This window comes from Cornus florida, unplaced genomic scaffold (genome assembly GCF_030987335.1).
Source record: "Cornus florida cultivar Cherokee Brave unplaced genomic scaffold, ASM3098733v1 CherokeeBrave_3.0.0_Hap2_Chr03, whole genome shotgun sequence".
In the NCBI taxonomy this organism is placed as follows: Eukaryota; Viridiplantae; Streptophyta; class Magnoliopsida; order Cornales; family Cornaceae; genus Cornus; species Cornus florida.
Window position 1 is genome coordinate 24,388,029 of NW_026775573.1, and position 20,690 is coordinate 24,408,718.

Sequence of the window (20,690 nt, forward strand, 5' to 3'; positions counted from 1 at the left end):
GTGGCATGAAAGGAAGCTAGTCAATCCATCTCGAGAATGACATCAAAGCTAGTCATCTCCAAGAGGATAAGGTCAAACACAAAGGTCCGCCCGGCTATCACAATAGAATAATCCCGCACAACTTGGCTCAAAGACACCAAAACCCCAACTCGAGTATCAACATACAATGTCCGATTCATGAAACTAATCTCTAACCCCGATGTAAGTGCAAATGATAATGATATGAAGGAATGAGATACACCAGAGTCAAACAAAACATGGGCCCAAGAACCAAACACCGGAAATATACCTCGGAGAACTGATAATCCAGGTGGTGCATCAGTCAGTGCAAGTGCAAAGATACGTCCTTGCGGTGCCTGTGCTTGAGAACTACCAATCTGAACACCAGACTGCTATGCCGACACAGTAGGAGTGTCCCTCCTAGCTGGTCGTGAACCCTGAGAAGACATAGCAGGCTGTGGTGGTGGCGGTGGTCTGAAACCTGACTGAACTGTAGCCGACTATGATGGTCTTTGTCGTGACCCTCTGCCGCTAGTGGTGCCTGCTACCTGACTTGGACAGTCTCGAATCAAATAGCCCTGCTGGCCACACCCATAACAAGCCTTCAGAGCTAAAGAAACTGAAGACGGTCTCATGGGATAATTGGACTTGTAATGTTCAAGTTGCTGACACTGAAAGCAGACAACTCCACTTCTATCAGACCCAGCTGGCATAGGAGTTGTAGGAGTGGATCGTGCAGACTGCTGCCCCTGAAATTGGGATGAACCACACCTGTTCTTTTTCCCTGAAGGTCCTTCTAAAAATGGTCCTACAATCCTCTTTTGCTTCCATTGTTCCATTCTTGCATCTTTATCTTTGGCCTCCGCCTGTAGCATCAATGCTCTTTCCACTACCTCAAAATAAACCTTGATGCCCTGTGCTATTAACAACGGCCTCATTTTGTAGTCAAGTCCGGAGATAAACTTCCGAACCTTATCAACTTCATCTTTCAACATCTCTGGAGCAAAGCGGGAAAAAGAAGTGAACTTGTTCTCTTACTTTGTTACCGACATATTACCTTGGATGAGACCAATAAACTGATCCTTTAACTCCTATCTCTTGGAGGCAAGGAAATACTTCTCATAGAATAGCTCCTTGAACCTATCCTAACTCATCTCTTCAATCTTATACTGATTTGTGACCGACTTCCACCAAAACTTGGCATCCTTAGAAAACTAGTAAGTGGCTAGGATGATTTTCAAGTGATCATCCATCACATCCATAGAGGTCAATTGAGTTTCAACTTGATCCATATAGTCATCCGTTTCCATTGGATCCGCACCACCCTCGAACATTACCGGCATCAACTGAGAAAACCTTTTTATAATTTTGAGACGTTTCTGTGCTGGCGTCTCTTCAACTTGGGCTACAGGTTGTGGTACCGGTTGTGGTATCGACTGCGGGTGAGTAACAATGGTAGCCATCAAGGCCTTCTACAACAAGCGATTCAATACTAATTCCGCCTAGCTTTCACCCTCTTCAACGGGTGCTTCCACATTATCCCTCCTTGTAGGAACAACTCTTGGGGCAATCAAATCCTTAAGAAGTGTGTCCTCATCAACTGGCTCTGCCAGGTTGGAGATGGAACTTTCGCCAACATCACCCCTTGTTGGCCTAAGGCCAACTTCTCTTGGTTCCTCACGCCGTGACATTGTACTAAAAAGAATGAGAAAACAATTCAATGACATGACACAATGGTCTACCGTGGATAACTCAACATGAAATGATGCCGCACTAACACTTAGCATGCAAAACTATGCACTAACACCTTAGCATGAACATGCAAGTACATAGACAAATAATCAGTTAAGCATGCTCCTTCAAGTAATAACAAGTAACACATAGACACACAATCAATGCAAACAACTTCCCATGCAACCCTATGTAGGCCTCTACCCGTTGTCCCAATGGTTTTCGAACCATGGCTTTGATACCAACTTTGCAACAACCCGAACCCGTGGATCCGGACCGTTATCCGGGTCCTTACCCTGACCCGAGGTCACCTAGGTCACACCGTCAATTTCTTGGGTCCTTAACCATCACACAAGGCAATCCAAGGTTCAAAATAATTAAATGTCATGCCGTGAATGCAATGTTATGCATGTCACTATCCATCACTTCACAAACTGTTAATATAACCCGCCCTTTGGTGACTTCGCAGCGACACGAGAGAAGGATTGGCTACTATCCCTGACCTTTGGTACCCCCGCAGCATCATTTTGGGCCCAGATAGCTCAACCACGCTAGGGCAATCTCCTTACTTCCCTCTAGGTTATGTTAACACACCAGCCCTTTGGTGATTCCGCGACGACTGGGTTTTCTCAAAACCGTTTAATCAAAATTTCTCCCCAAAATCCCTTTTCACTTTTATTTCAAAACACTTTCCCTTTTTTTTTCATGCCCAATGCCATGAAATGCATGTCATGTACTTCACCAATAATATTAGCATAAAAGAAATTTACACTACACAATTTAACATGCTCCTTCATAGCATCTTCTATAAAATTAATAAACATTATAGGCTTGTAAATTAACATCTAAGCATGCTTTTCACATAATTTCATCAACACATACAAGTATAGATTCCAAATAATACAAATATATCATTCTCAAGACAATTAAGTTAAAATTAAGCATGTTTTGCAACAATTAAAGAGAGATGACTCACAAAAGAACAAGAAAAGTGTGAATTAAGAACCCCTACCTCAAGATTTTGCAAAACTTCCAATTTTACACTTCAGACCCGGTCTTCCAAATGGTGGCCAAATGAAAGTTGGCTCTGATGAATTCGAAGCCCTCGATGCGCTCTTTAATTTGCCGCAAACGGCACACAAAATCTCCAAATAGTGAGAAAGAGATCTAAAGTTGAAGTTGTAGGAAAAGAAAAAGAAAAAAGAGAATTGGGAGGATGAGAGAGAGACCTGTGGGAGAGATAGAGAGAATTGAGATCCAAAGTGATCTCTAAACCACTTAAATGGGGTGAGGTGGGTCCCACCAAATTTTATTTTCTTTTCCCTTTTCTTTTGCTTTTAATTTTCACCACATACACACATAATTACACATATGCACATACTAATTTCAACTACATAAAATTCATTAAATAAAATGCATGAAATGCTAATGGACCCGACTAAAATCCCCGTACACGACAGTACCAATAACGTGTCCCATACGGGTACGTCCGGTCCGAAAACTGAAAAATGCACAAATGATCACCCTTACATTTCAAAGAGTCTTGGACTCAATGAAATGTCCCAAACAACTCACAAACACAACTGACACACCCTGTAGTGTCCGATATGCAAAACGATAAAATACGAAAATGCCTTTGCGGCGTTAAAATTTCTGGAAAAGAAAAATGCCAAAAATTGAAAACATCACAGAACCTTTCTCAGTATACCAAAACTGAAGATCTCACAGGGCATAGCCAATCTTCGGCTGTGGAGAACTCTTCCTTTTATCCAAACCGGTGGTGGTAGCCAGCCTCGCATTGCCCCAAACCCCTCAATGAGGATTCTGGTGTGGAATTGTCACGGTTTGGAGAATCCCCTGACAGTTTCTCAGTTGAGGAGGCTTGTTTACCTCCATTCCCCTCCTCTGATTTTTCTTTCAGAGACGAAGAACGTGTCTGACAGAGCGGAGAAAATTTGAGTTTTGCTGGGTACGTATGATTCTTTTGTGGTGCCTTCAGTGGGCAGAAATGGCGGTTTGGCTCTTTTATTTTCAAAAGAATGGAATATTTCAATAATTTACTTTTCTGAATTTCAAATTACCTGCAAAGTTGTTGGTGGCAGGGACGCTCAGCCTTGGTTTTTCACCGGTGTATATGGGTCTTGTTCATAGAAAGATCGTGTGTACCAATAGAGATATATTCATAATCTAAAATTTCAATTAGGTCCCAACTGGTTCCTAATGGGTGATTTTAACGCTTTATTACATCGAGATGAAAAATTGAGGGGTCGCATGAAACAAGGATGGATGCTTAAGGATTTTAAAAATTTTCTTGAGGATTGTGGTCTTGTGGATATCAGATTCAAAGGTTTCCCTTTCACTTGGCACAACAAACGGGATACAAGAGACCTGATTCTTGCCAGACTTGACCGAGCTCTCTGTACAAATCAATGGTTGCAGTCATTCCCGCGTTGCATGCTTTATCACCTTAATGTGTAGGGTTCAGATCATAATGCCATCATGTTGTCCTTCAATGATTCTATCTCTCACGTTAAGAGAAATTTTCACTTCGACGCTCGCTGGGTGAAGGAGACAGAGTTTACTCCTATCGTAGAAAAGGCTTGGGACACCCTGTTTTATGGCCCTCCATTGGATTGTATCAATAAAAAATTAAGCATGTGTCAATCGGACCTCAAGTTCTGGAGAAGGGGAAAATGCAACAATGCCCACTGGAAAATTATGGATTTAGAGGGGAAATTGAAGCACCTTCAAGAACAAGTGTCTGGGTATGATAAAGCTTTTTTTTCAAGCTTGAACAGGAGTTGGGAAATGCTTGGCGAGAAGAAGAGATTTTCTGGTTACAAAAATCAAGAATTGTCTGGCTTAAACATGGAGACCAAAATACAAAATTTTATCACCGCAAAACTCAAATTCGTAAAAGGAAAAATGAGATCATGGGTCTTGAAGATACAAATGGCCAGTGGTGGAACTCAAAGAATGACATTCGTCGAGTGGCCGAAGATTATTATCAGCTTCTCTTTTCCCTCGCTCCTGTCCATGTTGATGCCGAGTTACATCGGAGATGAACAACGATCTTCTCAAAGAAGGTACAGAAGCGGAATTACGGTTTGCTCTTGCAAGTATGGGTCCATACAAGGCTCCTGGCCCTGATGGTTTCACCCCCCTTTTTTCCAAACGAATTGGGATATTTTGAAGGTTGATCTTGTTCAGGGATTCAATTCTTTTCTTCAAGGTGATGCTCTGCCGCGCAGTCTCAATGCTACTAATCTGGTGTTCATCCCTAAGGTAAAACACCAAACTTCTATGGTTAATTTTAGGCCTATATCATTGTGCAACGTGGCTTACAAGATCTATTCCAAGGCTTTGGCAAACAGGCTCAAGCCTCTTCTTTCAATGCTTATAAGTGATAATTAAAGCGCCTTTGTGCCACACCGCCTCATTCACGATAATATTATGCTTGCCCAGGACCTTATGCATGTTCTCAAATCAAAGAAAACTAGAGAGAACTATTTCATGGCTTTGAAATTAGATATGGCGAAGGCTTATGATAGAGTTAATTGGGCTTTTCTCAGCCAATTTATGAGCCACTTGGGGTTTGATAGGCGATGGGTGACTTTGTTGATGGAGTGTATTAGCTCTGTTTCTTACTCCGTTCTCATTAACAGGGAAATGGGTGATTCGGTCAGTCCCTTTAGAGGCCTAAGACAGGGAGACCCTTTATCTCCCTATCTTTTTTTTTTTTTAAGCCGAAGGTCTTTCAACTCTGTTCCACCACTCTTTGAGTTGTAAACAGCTTCTTGGCCTAAAAATGGGCCGAGGTTGTCCTTCTATTTCACATTTATTATTTGCAGATGATGCCCTCATTTTTTGTAAGGCTAAGGATCCAGAGGTAGGGTAGGTGAAAATTCTTCTTAACTAATATGAAGCTTTAACCGGTCAACTCATCAACTTGGATAAATCTTGTTTGTTTTTTTTCTCCCAATACCTCCTTATCTCAAGGGACCCAATCCAGTCTATCTATGGGCATTTGCAATGTCGACTGGTCCAACAAGTACCTTGGTCTTCCTTCCCTTCTGGGTCGCTCTAAAGTGGCAGCGTTTGCTTTTCTTTCGGAAAAAGTTTCTTCTAAAACCAAATCTCTCAAAGGTAAATTGCTTTCCAAAGCCGGCAAAGAGGTTATGATTAAAACTGTTCTTTCGGCTCTCCCAACTTATGCAATGCAGTGTTTCCGAATTCCAAAGAACAATTGCAATGTCTTGATTAGTAAATTCCTTAATTTTTGGTGGAGTGGTGAAGAGACATCTAACAAGATTAAGTGGATCAGTTGGGACACCCTCTGTAAATCCAAAGCCAGTGGCGGCATTGGTTCAAAAATGTTGAAGCTTTCAACTTGGCTCTTCTGGCTAAGGTGGCTTGGAGGATGGAGATTGGAGATGAGTCTTTGTTGTACAAATCTTTTAAAAAGAAGTACTTCAAGAATTGCATCTTTATGGAGTCTCCCAATAGAGCATCTGCTTTTTGGGTTTGGAAGAGTATTATTTCCGCAAAGGAGGTTATTAAACGAGGCATGAGGTGGCACATTGGTGATGGTTCAGCGGTTAACTGTTGGTTAGACAATTGGCTTCCTGATAGGACTAATCTGGCTGTAACTTCAAGCAAGCTTGGAGCTCCTTTCTTATTTGTGGTAGATTTGATCATCCCATCCACCTCTAAATGGAATTCATCCTTGGTGTGTCAACATTTTAATCGGTGTGACAGTGATCTCATTCTCAAAATTCCCATCATTGTTTATAGAGGTGCTGACATTAAAGTTTGGGGTTGCTCTAAGGATGGTCAGTTTTCGGTAAAGAGTGCTTATCATGTCGCTCTCTCCTTTCTTAATAATTCTCAAGTTTCCAAGTCTGATATGGGCAGTAGCTTTAAAGCCAGTCAAAACGCGATGTGGAGTACTGTTTGGAGAATTCATGCATATAAAAAAATTCAACTTTTTGTTTGGCAATGCCTTCACGAGAGGCTTCCAGTGAACAAACAACTAAGTTTTTATGGGGCTACTGCGGTATCTTGTTGTGCTTTTTGTGGTTTTTACGACGAAACTGTTGATCACCTTCTTTGCACGTGTCCTTTTGCTTGTACAGTGTAGAAGTTAAGTCCTTTTAGAATTGATTTTGGTGGCCAACAGCCTTCTTTTTGGCCAAAACGGTGGGTCGACCTTTGCTCGGTATAGAGTTCGTCCGAGGGCTCGGCTGAGTGTATTGGGCTGGCCGCTTTCATCTGTTGGTCCATCTGGAGGTGCAGGAATGATCTAGTGTTTTCTATGAAATCTTGGGACCCTTTTGATGCTTTTCAACAGGCTCTTAAGGATTTTCAAGAATTTCGAGAGGTTTCTCATCAACACTGTCTTCTCTCTCTCCCAACAACTTTTGTCTCCTCCCCGTCGAAAAAGTGGTCTGCCCAGGCGATAGGTTTTTACAAACTTAATTTCGACGCTGCATTTAACTCTTTTTCTCATTCTTGTGGTGGAGGTATGATTCTCAGAAACAATTTGGGCCAACCTATAAAAATTGCTTCAGTGTTCCTGCTTTGGCTGAAGCTTTGGTGCTTCGTGAGGCTCTTTTGTTTCTAAAGAGTTGGGATTATCTGCATGTGGTGGTTGAGGGGACTGTCAATCAGTCATGAAGTTGCAACCAACTGTTGAAGCTCTCTGTGTGGTGTTCAATGATATATTAGCTCTTTTAAAGGAATGTGTAGGTTCTTCTTTGGCGTGGATTCCTCGTGGAGGAAATGTTATAGCTCACTTGTTAAGCAGGAAGGCTCTTGAAGCCAATTGTAGTGATTCCGAGTAGAGTATATGGCCTTAATGGTTGTTAGATGCTCTTCTCCCTGAATGTAATTTTTCCTTTTCTTAATCGATGCTCTCTGTTGGTGTTAAAAAAGAAAAAAGAAAAAAAAGAACCACTTTTACCAAGCCTACTTTGAAATAGGGGTACAAGTTGGGCAGGCCCAGCCCAGCTTGGTCCCAACCCAAACTCAACCCGAAATCGAGCTGGGTTGGCCCGATTTCAACTCATAGCTGGGCTCCTAAGTAATCCAAGCCCAACAATTTCACGGCGGACGGGTTGACCCATTCAACAATTTATTTATTTATTTTTAAAGACATTAATTTTTTTATGCTTCCAACTAATTTTATTTTTATTAAAGCAACCAAAATAAAACGTATCTTATTTTGTTTTAGATATAAAAATAAAAAAAACTTTTTTTCTTGTTATTTTTTATTAAATAAACTTTAATTTTTAAATTTTTCCAAAAAAACCATAAAACAAACTTATACATATATAAGCAGCCCGAGATCAGACCAAATTTTTTTGAACAAAAGGTAAGAAAGAGAGAAAAGCCCTACAACATTGGAATCAAACAAGTCTTTCTTTCTTGATACATGAAATATGGAAATTACTTAGGATTACAATCAATCATGTATTTATAGACATACATGATTTAGGATTGCAATCAATCATGTATTTATAGAAAACATGGAAACATCAATCATGTATTTAAAAGAACTAATTTATTTATTTAGGATTGCAATCGATCATGTATTTATAATTTTATAATAAGAACAATTTATAATTTTATAATAAGAACAATAATGGAGCTTAGGATTTTCAGAAAACAATGCATGCTACCAACCGTTTTCAAAGTCTCTGAAGCTCAATGTCCATCTACATTCAAAGGAGAGAACACTTCCCCTACAATTCAACAAACATTTTGCATTATGCGATTTGATTAAAGTAAGACACACACACACACACAACAAACTAATTTTCACATCTTCTTTATAGGAAACCAAAATTGAGCAAAGCTTTCAATAACAACATACAGGAGATCAAAGAGATGGCATACAAGCACTTTCTTATGTTGTATAACTTTTCTGAACCAATTTACCAAAGTAACTCTTATTTCAAATACATATCTGAATGAATAAATTTTACTTGTCACCAATACAGACCTTTTAATCAGTTCTTCAAGTTCGATCAACAAATATCTCTTCAATACATGCTTCCATGGTTTTCTTTGTCCAAATGCTTGCATATTTTTCTTTCTGAACTGGTAAGAACCAACAATGAACCAAGGACATATACATTCGACCTAATCTTCCCCTTCTTCTCTGTCTCTTGGGACAGCGCCAAATCGATCGACGAGAATGTCCACAACTAAGGGCACCAAGTCCTTGCAAGGGACACCCTTCTTATAAAGATCTCCCAAATGCGAGTCACTCCCAATTCTCCCTCCCAAGAAGACATCTACCCCTTCGCACATCTTCCCATTCTCATCCCTTGCCATGCACCCCATGAATCCGATATCCGCCACTTGAACCTGCCCACAGCTATTGGGGCACCCTGTCCAGTGCATCCTCACTGGCCGAGTCACTGAAACTAGCCGTTGTACCTCCTCAGTCACCTTCATTGCCCGGGCCTTTGTCTCAATTATGGCTTGCCCACAGAACTGATTGCCAGTGCAGGCTACCAATCCTTTCATTAGAAGAGGAGGCTCCGGCAAAAACCTGTCCTTTAGAAGAGGCTCCTTCAATAAGGCCTCAAGTTTCGAGTTCTCAATGTTAGGAATGACAATGTTTTGTTCCACAGTGAGCCGGAGTTCTCCTGAGCCATATTCGTCTGCTAACCGTGCAAGCGCATCCATATCATCTGCTTGGACACGACCTACTGGGATGTGAAGTCCCATGAAGCTAAAGCCTTCCTGTTTCTGTGGATGGACACCGAGATAATCTCTCCTCTCCCACTTCTGTTCAACCAGATCTTCGGAAGATGATCTCTCCAGCTCTTGTTGAGGCATTCTCTTCACTACCTCTGACCGGAATCCTTCTATGCCCTGCATTTTCACAATCAAAAGGAAATAAGAAATGATGGTATGTTTACCATGTCATGAATCTTTTGGGATACGTTAGACTACCATTTTCCGCAAAATTTCAAGCTGTTAAGGAATGAATCCAAAAATATATATCAAGTTCTCCCTGACTACACAAATACAATTCACATAGCGTGACAAAAGAGGAGAATATGACCACTCACAAGTTCATCAATTAACCACATCATTCTTGTTTTTTGCCTGTTCCCTCTAGTGCCGAGGTCTCTGTAAGCCTCCAACACGGCTTTGCACACTGGGATCACATCATCTGCTGGAACCCAGGCATCAAGAGGAATTGCCTCTGCACACCGCTTGGGGCTAAAGAATCCCCCCACTAGCAAATTGAATCCAAGCCGACCATCCTTTGTCGCAGGCATGTAAGCAAGATCATTGATGTGGGGATGCTCATAAAGATCGTGAGAACCCACTACACATACATTCCACTTCCTCGGTCTGCATCAATATAGATATACACAAAACTGTCACAAAAATGTGGCTTCTTTCATAGTTATTCTCATCAGATTCGAGAAATTAGTGTTTTTGTTCGTATAAATTCATTATTTTGAGTTTCATTCTACATCAGTAAAAAAGATACATCCATATAGTATCTAGGCCTTTCTCATACATACTAACACATGCAAAACAACTTGAGCCTCAAAAATTATACACCCATATTTGAACATTAAAAGAACTACAAAGGGAGTGTATTTTTACTTACAAGTTAGTGAATGCTGGATTGCCAAGTGAATTGGCAGTGATGAATTGGGAAAGCAAGTTTGCATAAGGCCTTGTATCGACAATCTCATCTGGATCAATCCCTGCAAGAGGATTACCAACTGGGTTCCTCACATTGTCCATGCCACTTTGCAAGCTTGTCAAGCCAACTTCGGCAAGTCCCTTTAGAATTTCTGGCACATCAGGCAGTACCACGCCACGAATTTGCCAGTTTTGCCTTGTAGTCACATCTGCACAGCCCTCCTTCCCATATTTCCTTATAGCACTGGCTAGATATCGAGTCTGTGCGCTTGTTGTTACACCATTTGGTAGCTTCAGTCTCATCATGAATCTACCATCTGATCATAACCATTAAATACAAATTACAAAAAAAAAAAAAAAAAAAAAAAATTGGAATCTATAGTAGAATCTTGTTATAGGGTAATGAGAATAAAATCAATAAAATCTATGGAATTATACTGCAATTGATTACTGAAAATTTTGGGAACAAAAATGAGAACTTGGAATTTTTATATAGGATGGGTTGGAGTGATGTCATAAAAATTTCAAGCCCAAGAGGAATCATATGCAAATATGCACTTTCTTTTCTTTTCATCAATCTTATCATCAACCAAACAAAGGGTACCTTTTTTTTCTTTTAATATTTTTTTTTTAAACATTGGCAAGAAACACACCCACCAACTTGCCCCTATGAGACTTGAATCTTGATCTTCCAAAGTGGAATGTATAGCTGGTAAAGGTATCATACACTGATTTAAGAAACTCCATTCTTTAATGATTCAACAACTTTAGATTCCAGGAAAAAAAAAAAAAAAACTTTAGATTCCAAGCTCAGATCCAAGCAATTAATCTTGTTTTATTAATTGAAAGAAGTTTTAGAAAACTCATTATAGTAATTTATCAGAAGTTTTTATTTTTATTTTTTTTATCTATCAATATATATATATCAGAGCTTTCAGTTTAAAATTACACATTATAATGGGAGTACAACTCATAAAATTTAAAATTTCCAAAAAAAGAAAAAAGAAAAAAAGAAAACTAATAAAATTTATGAATTTTACAGATCTTATACAATAATCCATGCAATTAATTCAACAGACAAGTATCAAAACTCGAAAAAAAAAAAATATAAATAGAACAATATGAGGGTAATTTTCTTAAAAAATAAATTCTTAATTTATGTAAAATAGAACCAATTTGAGCTGTTGGACTTACATTGATGCTTTCTTCTGTGGAATAAACCAAGCCACTTTAGCCTCACATCAATATCATCCTTAGTGAGCTTTGATTTCTCTATCTCTTCAAATGGGGTCTTAGCAATTTCCTCAATACCATTTTCAATGACTAGTTTCATGGGCTCTTTTTCAATCTTCACCTTTTCTTGAGGATTTATACCTCCCCTGAACTTCTCCTTCAGTACCCAATACCCTTCTCTTTCCTCCACTCTCGGCTCCAGCCTCTCCCCATCGATCTCCGCCGCTCCTGGCGGCGACGTCACAACCTTCGTGGTGGCCGGAGTGGCGTAGAGTCTGGTTTTGGAACGGTTCGAGTAATTTGGCAATGAAGGTGCCAAAAATCGAGCTGAAATTGATGACATGGGATTACAGTAAGCGGAAAATTATAGGCGGTGGTGATGGTTGTGGCGGTGCCGGCGGTGGTGATAGTGAGAGGATTAGAGAGAGAAGAGATGGATGTGAGCATTTTGTAGAGGATGGTTTGGGACCTTAGGAGAGTGTGAAGAGAGGAGGAGGTTGTGACCGTGTCCTGATAGTACCGACTCTTGGTAGTTGTCAAGAGTCGTATTACCTTGGATATTGTGAAAAGGGGCGGTTTGTGTGTTTTTACTAAAGTACCCCTCCCCCCTTTTTGGTAAATTTCACTTACCTACTTTGAGATTTATCAATATCCCACATAGACCCATCCATGTTTTATAATTTCATTTTCTCCTTTAAAGTTCTGATTTATGTAAGGGATTATCCCTACTTGACTATTTTGCCCTTATTATTATGTCTGAAATGACATCAAACATTTCATGTGTAGTGTAATTATGAAACGTATAAATGTCTATGTGGAATATTGACAACTTCAGGGGAGGTAAGTAAAATTTATCATTTTTTATAAATATAAAAAAAACTTGTGACCTCTACTTAATGACTATGCTATGACAATTCAACGCCAATTATGAAAAAAAAAAAAAAAATTGAGAATAGAAACTTGTGCCACGTGCGTACTTACGAGGGACTTAAGTTGGTTGTGCGGGGCACGCGTCCACATTTTCTATGTATAACTATGAAATAATATAATAAAATGATCTTCAAATGAACAGTTAGCCCTAATAATATGATAGAGTAAATTTTCAAATGATTTTCATATGCATTAAAGTAAATTTTTTGCAGGGCTTGTTTTAAGAAATTTATGGTAGCAATTAATTATGTCAAGTTATTCGGCTTGATTATTGACTTTGAATAGCATCGATCAAAGATATATGTATGTTAGATGTAAGGACTATAGTCTAGTGGTACTTTCTCGACTTTCAAACTAAAAGGTAAAGGTTAAAAAAAAAAAAAAAAAACATTGGTCTAACCATAGTTCGAGTTGCGATCAATCACGTCTTAAACGCGGTCGATCGCATTCACGACAGAAGCTCAACAACTTCAGATCTTGAGCTCTCTTCATCACAACTTTGAGGTGCATTCAGCCCACGAGCCATAGAGCCTCGATCTGACCATTTTCGAGCCTTAAACCAAGGTATATAGAAGAAGGATCCAAATTGAATGGGAGACTTGAATTAGAATTGATCTTGAGCAAGGCTTGGAGCACTTTTTCTCTCTAAAGTTCTCTTCCACCATTGAAGGACTCTGGATGTGCTTGGAAATGGTGAATCAAGCTTCCAAGATGATCAAATCCTCCTCTATGGCTAGCTAATTCTTCTCTTAGGGCTGGATGAAGCCCTAAGTCAAGTATTGTATTATTTGTTTTCAATTTGGGGTTTAAATTGTGTAGATTGTATAACCTTGAGGATTGGACTTGGTTGAACCAAGCTAGTTTGTGTTTAAATGCTTTAATCAATCTTCTTATGATCTTTATATTGTCTTATACATTGATTGTGGTTGATTGATCTCAACATCTTCACTCTTTGTAATTGTGTGGATGATGGTTATACAATGGTGCTTAGTTGATGTAATTGCATTTAATTTGATAATTAATTCTCAGATTTGATGGATTGTACTATAACTCTAGAATAGAAGTAGGTAGGTAGACAATGCATGTTAAGTTTTGATAAATTATATATGTTGATGTAATTTACATATCCTATTGATCTCTATTGTGTGCTTGTAGCCACAACTCTTTTATGCACAATTATTTCCCCAATTTGATTGCAATGATACAATTATAAGGCCAATGTTGGATTCCATGCCCTAAGCTCTTCATCAGTATCTTTTTTTCTTTGTTCATTATCATTACTCTTTCTTGCATTTACTTTAGCCTACTTAGTTGTTAATTAGGATCAAACAAACACCTCTCTTATCATATCATTTGTCCATTAATTTGAGGTTGAATCAAGTTACTAGTCCTTGTGGACAATCCCTACTCTCTATATTACATAGACTAATGGTTTAAAATTTTAAAATTGATTTTCTCAAACTCTAAAACCACATTTCTAAACATTACATTGATTTTTGAAATGACTAAGCAAACATCAATAATGAAGATTGCATGCCAACCCGATATGTAGATACTGACAACATGGGATGACTTATATTGCCACCATGAAAAGGAACCTGGCTAACGCTGATTCTCAAGAATTACTCACAGAGGTCCATCGGCTGAAGATAGAGCTTCGTCGGCCAGCTTCAGAGACTTAAAAAAAAAATATTAATGGTGGTCGATCCAACTAAAATGGGCCTTACTGAGGCCTTTAAGGCCGATTCTATCAATCTGGAGACCTACTCGGTCGAAAGCAAATTAGCTATAAAAGAAATTTTGTTCTTTTCACATGTGGCTGAGATTATTAAGGAATATGAAAGTTTGAGAAGATGAGTTAGGAAAACTCCTTATTGACGTGACGTCATTCTTCTAGTAGAGATGATAGTTAGATCGGCCAATATGACTCTTCACGATAACTTAATTTCGGTCAATGCCTTGATAGTAGAATTGGAAAACGTAGCTTGTTGATTTTGCCATCTTATTCCAAGTGATTAGCTCACCCTAGTTCAAATATTTTTTTCTAATGTACTTTTAATTTTAAATATCTTATCGGCCTGGTGGCTGACAGTCGATAAATCTTTTGAAATTAGGGACATAACTAACATCCATTAATTAATCAAGTAAAACACCTCTCAATATGTCAAAACCCAATTACCTTGTATGCGACCACATAGTACAATAACAAATGAACTTTGAGCAAATTTTTTTGCTATGTTAGATTGTATGAAATTGGTATCTTAAAATTAGAATTGAAGAAAATTTAATTCAATATTTAAGTTAAATTTTCTTCAAATTCAATTCTAAGACACTAATTCTATGCTGCGAAAGCTGGTAAAGAAGAATATAAATGAGATCAAATATCTTCTAAAAAAAAAAAAGTAAATAAAAAACAGACAAACAAACATGATATGAAAGAGATGGCATACAAGCATTTTCTTATGTTTTTTTACTTTTCTGAACCATTTGCTAAAGTAAATCTTATTTTAAATACGTATTCGAATAGGGTCTACCACCAAACAGTTGTAAACTTATCAAAAAAAACATAGGGTCTGTTTATTTTGTCACTCAGAAAATAATTTTCAAAAACTCAAAAAAAGAAAAAAATTGTGTTCAGAGAACTATTTTTCATAATTTCCTCATAATAGGCTTTTCTAAACTAAGTTTTCATAATTGTTCTCTGATTTTCAGTTCTTAGAAAACTGAACCATTACACAGTTTTTATTTTTATTTTTATAATATATATATATATATATATATATATATTGTGTGTGTGTCCAAATGCTTGCACATTTTTCTTTCCGAGCCAGTACAGACCAACAATGAACCAAGGACATGTATATTAGAACTAATCTTCCCCTTCTTCTCTGTCTCTTGGGACAGCGCCAAAGCGATTAACCAAAATGTCCACAACTAAGGGCACCAAGTCCTTGCAAGGGACACCCTTCTCAAAAAGATCTCCCAAATGTGAGTCACTCCCAATTCTCCCTCCCAAGAAGACATCTATCCCTTCACAAGTCTTCCCATTCTTATCCCTTGTCATGCACCCCATGAATCCGATATCAGCCACTTGAACCTGCCCACAACTATTGGGGCAGCCTGTCCAATGCATCCTCACTGGCCGACTCACGGAAACTAGCCGTTGCAGCTCCTCACTGAGCTTCAGTGCCCGGGCCTTTGTCTCGATTATGCCTTGCCCACAGAACTGATTGCCAATGCAGGCTACCAACCCTTTCATTAGAATAGGAGGCTCTGCCAAAAACATGTCCTTTAGAAGAGGCTCCTTCAATAAGGCCTCAAGTTTCGAGTTCACAATGTTGGGAATAACGATGTTTTGCTCCACAGTGAGCCGTAGTTCTCCTGAGCCATACTCGTCTGCTAACCGTGCAAGCTCATCCATATCATCAGCTTGGACACGACCTACCGGGATGTGAAGTCCCACAAAGCTAAAGCCTTCCTGTTTCTGTGGATGGACACCAAAATAATCTCTCCTCTCCCACTGCTTATCAACCAGATCTTCGGAAGATGATCTCTCCAGCTCCTGTAGAGGCATTCTCTTCGCTACCTCTGACCGGAATCCTTCTATGCCCTGCATTTTCACATTCAAAACGAAATAAGAAATGATGGTATGGTTACCATGTCATGAATCTTTCGAGCTACTTCTTATCACTTGGTAGGGTACGATAGACTACCAAGAAAGTCTGTTTGGTTTTGGAGTCTATTTGTACTTCGACCCTTTGGACATCAAGAAAGTTTGTTTGGTTTTGGAGTCTATTTGTACTTCGATCCTTTGGACATGGTTCGAGGTCTGGTATCTTATTTGGCCAAAAATAACGTTAGGCTAACATTTTTCGCTATATATATATATGTGTGTGTGTGTGTGTCACTAACTACAATAATATGAAATATGACTTGCTTAGTGTGACATTAGAGGAGAGAAGGACCACTCACAAGTTCATCAATGAGCCACATCATTCTTGTTCTTTGCCTGTTCCCTCTAGAGCCAAGATCTCTGTAAGCCTCAAGCACTGCTTTGCACACGGAGATTACATCATCCGTTGGAACCCACGCATCAAGAGGAATTGCCTCTGCACACCGCTTGCGGCTAAAGAATCCGCCCACTAGCAAATTGAATCCAAACCGACCATTCTTTGTCGCGGGCATGTAAGCAAGATCATTGATGTGGGGGAGCTCATAAAGATCGTGAGAACCTACTACGCATACATTCCATTTCCTCGGTCTGCATCAATATGGATATACACAAAATTTTCAACTAAAAAAGTTCAAATGAATAATTCCATATTTTGAAAACACACACCCCCATGTATCTAGGCCTGCCCTATGAAAAACTACTTAAAGCCTCAAAAAGGGAGTGTATGTTTTACTTACAAGTTAGTGAATGCTGGATTGCCAAGTGAATTAGCAGTGATGAATTGGGATAGCAAGTTCGCATAAGGCCGTGTATCGACGATCTCATGTGGGTCAATCCCTGCAAGAGGATTACCAACCGGACCCCTAACGTTGTCCATGCCGCTCTGCAAGCTTGTCAAGCCAACTTTGGCGAGCCCTTCTAATATTTCCGGCACATCAGGCAGTACCACGCCGCGAATTTGCCAGTTTTGCCTTGTGGTCAAATCAGCACAACCCTCCTTCCCATATTGCCTTATGACACTAGCGAGATATCGAGTCTGTGTGCTTGTTGTTACACCATTTGGTAGCTTCAGTCTCATCATGAATCTACCATCTGATCATCACCATTAAACTTAAATTAAAGAAAAATAAGCTGAATCTACAGAAGAACCTTGTTATAGGGTAATGAGAATTAAATCAATCAAATCTATGGAATTATACTGCCATTGATTACTGAAAATTTTGGGAACAAAAATGAGAAATTGGAATTTTATATATAGGATGGGTGGAGTGAAGTCATAAAAATTTCAAGCACAAGAGGAATCATATGCAAATATGTACTTTCTTTTCTTTTCATCAATTTTCTCATCAACCAAACAAAGGGTACCATCAATGCTATAAGAAACCCCATTCTTTTATGATTCAACAACTTTAAATTGTCAGCCTCAAATTTAAGTGAAAAATCTTTTTTTTTTTATTAATTGAAAAAAGTTTCTTCATCAAAGCCTTGAGTAAAAACTTACACTATATAACGGGAGTACAAAATCATAAAATTTATGCATTTTGCAGAAAGATTTTAAAAAACTCAAAAGTATACCAAAGGTTGTAACTTAGTGGTACTTCCTTCTCTTCCAAAGTAGCTCGAAGGTTCAAGTTCGCATAAGGATAAGTAAGTGTGTGAGCAAAAGTCAAAAGTAAATATAAAAATTCGTGTCACTTGTGCAAAAATTACATTAAATCGCTTACGCAATAATTTTATATAACATGTTGCACGATCGATGTATTGTGTTGCGTGACTAACACAGGACATCCTGTCCCACATTAGGTGATCCTGACTCGAAAATCATATGAAGCTAATATTCTTTTCAATTTTCTATAGAAATGGGTACTTTTTAAGTTATTAAATGAACCAATTTGAATGGTTGGACTTACACTGATGATTCCTTTTGTGGAATAGACCAAGCCACTTGAGCCTCACATCAATATCATCCTTAGTGAGATTTGATTTCTCTATCTCTTCAAATGGGATCTTAGCAAGTTCCTCAATACCATTTCAATGATTAGCTTCATTGGCTCTCTTTCAAGCTTCACCTTCTCTTGAGGATTTACACCTCCCCTAAACTTCTCCTTCAGCACCCAATACCCTCCTCTTTCCTCCACTCTAGGCTCCAGCCTCTCCACATCAATCTCCGACGCTCGGGGCGGAGTGGCATAGGGTTTGGTTTTGGAACGTTTTGAATAATGTTGCAATGAAGGTGCCAATAATCCAACCGAAATCGATGACATGGTGTCAGAGGGAGCTGAAAATCATAGGCGGCCACGTTTGTGGTGGTGCCAGTGGGTGGCGGCGGCAGCAGTGGTGGTGATGAAAGGATGAGAGAGAGAGAAGAGGTGGGTGTTGGCATTTTGTAGGGGATGGTTTGGGACCTTTCGAGGGTGGGAAGAGAGGCGGCTGTGACCATGTTTCATAGACGGACTCCTCAGTGGTTGTCAAAGAGTGCATTGTGAAAAACCGTTAATGTGTTTTTACTAAAGTGCCATTTTGCCGGGTTTTTTATTTTTTAAATGAGGCACCTTTCGTTGATGTTTTGGGGGGAACTTAGGTTAGCTGTTGGGCCACGCGTCCACATATGCTGCAAATGACTATGACTATATATATATATATATATATGGGTAAAGTGCAAAAAACAGTATATTTACAGTGCATATCACATCCTTCACGTGCAAAAAAACACTCCTCAAATTTCAATTTGGTGCAATTAGGTCCCTTTCACACATTTAAAATCTAAATTGACCAAATTACCCTTATTAAATAATTTTATAAAATATAGAAAAATATATATTTTTTTGTAAAAAGACCAAAAAGGACAATGTTTTTCCCTTATCATCTCTTCAACTCTGCCGCCGCCTCCTCTTCCTGCTCCCCCACACAAGACTGGTTCTTCTTTGCGATGGTGATATTGACTTTATAAAAAGTCCAAAGAGGTGGAAAGGGTAAGAAGAAAAGGCTTCTTTTGCTATTTGTAGCAGCAATTCAAGAGAATTGTTGAAATTCACCTTCGGAAACAACGACACCTTCGGAAACGGCTTGAGGGCCCATGCCTTCGAAATTCACCTCGGCGTGACCAAGATTATAGGCAAAGGCGGTGGCAACGGGGTCGAATTGTTGTTGGATGAGCTGGTGGTGGATGCGTGGAGGTATCAACTTCTGGCATCGGCAAGGCTAGAGTTGGCCAGTGCTGTCAATGCCAACGGCGAGCTCGTCGTGACGGTGCCCAAGGCCGGAAGGGAATTTGGAGACAGAGGAGAGGTTGGGGAGGATTAGGCCGGCTCGTCCTTGTACAGTAATCAAATTTAACTTCCTTTTTTATTGCCTGAAATGTGGGTTTTATTTATTTATTTATTTTTTGTTTTTGAACTCTATTTTTATGGAACGCATGAATTGGGTTCTAATGCTTTTCTTGTGTTTCTATCAAGAAACATAGTTTAGTTATCTATATAGATGTTTAATGCCTTTCAAAAGTGATATTTTTTTACAATTTCAATTCCAAACACCATTCTTAGAATCATTAATGTGCAAGTCAATCAATTCTTTTTTGATTCATAATTAACTTGGTTTGTGAAGTTAATGTGCGGCTTTCCTTGATATTATTATTATTATTAAATCGTGCTAATGAATCTATGAGTGTGTATTAGCAAAAACAGAGATAAGAAAATTAGATCTCAGAGACATAGCAGTAGAATTTGGAATAAACCAATCAATGAATGAACTGGCAGAAGAAAAGCTGCCAACACTTAGATGCGGTTTAGCAAACAACTCATTCCAAACTAGGTTTTACAACAAGGCAGGTTTAGCAAACAGCTCATTATATTAGTCTTCTATTGGAGAGTAAATTGAGCCAATTAGATCTATCTACAACATGGCAGGTGATTGATACTGAAATTTTCGGCGTGTGGTGGAGACGGCAAGCACTGAAGGCATATGATGATTGCAGTGGAGAGATAATTGCATGGGCATTTGGAAAGAATAAAAAGGTAAAATGGGTATTACAACACTAATTTATGTCAGATTGATGACAGAGTGGTAATTTTGCACAATATCAATATATTAGGAGTGTTTATTGCACACTTTTTCAAATAGAGAGTAAAAATACTACAAAAAGTATACTCTAAGGATATTTTTTACACTTACCCCATATATATATATATATATACAAACCTAGAGGAAAGCTGCTTAATCTTAAAATTATTATATTGTTTCGGGACAATAATTAGCTCACATATAAAAATTACCATATGATGTCCCGAGGCCCAATGGGAGAAGAGACCCAAAAGTTATACTTTGTTTATTATATTTATTTTTTGGAGACCATAACTAAACTTTATTATTCATATTGACCACTAAATAATTATTAGTATTGCAATAATATGATTAGTCTGAGAATGCCTAATTTAATATTCCGTGGGAG

The 20,690-nt window shown here is 38.7% G+C and overlaps 1 protein-coding gene and 1 pseudogene across 1 annotated transcript; both read right to left on the reverse strand.

Moving 5' to 3' along the window:
• Window positions 1-8,620: 8,620 nt before the first annotated feature.
• Window positions 8,621-12,158, reverse strand: LOC132299972 (ferredoxin--nitrite reductase, chloroplastic-like). Its single transcript, XM_059796895.1, has 4 exons — window positions 11,602-12,158; window positions 10,370-10,724; window positions 9,816-10,104; window positions 8,621-9,615 (listed from the first exon to the last, which is right to left on the reverse strand). The coding sequence occupies exons 1-4, from the start codon at window positions 11,981-11,983 to the stop codon at window positions 8,875-8,877; spliced, it is 1,767 nt and encodes a 588-aa protein (XP_059652878.1). The 5' UTR covers window positions 11,984-12,158; the 3' UTR covers window positions 8,621-8,874.
• A 3,281-nt stretch (window positions 12,159-15,439) lies between these two features.
• On the reverse strand, window positions 15,440-18,507 carry LOC132298704 (ferredoxin--nitrite reductase, chloroplastic-like; annotated as a pseudogene).
• Between the last annotated feature and the right edge of the window lie 2,183 nt (window positions 18,508-20,690).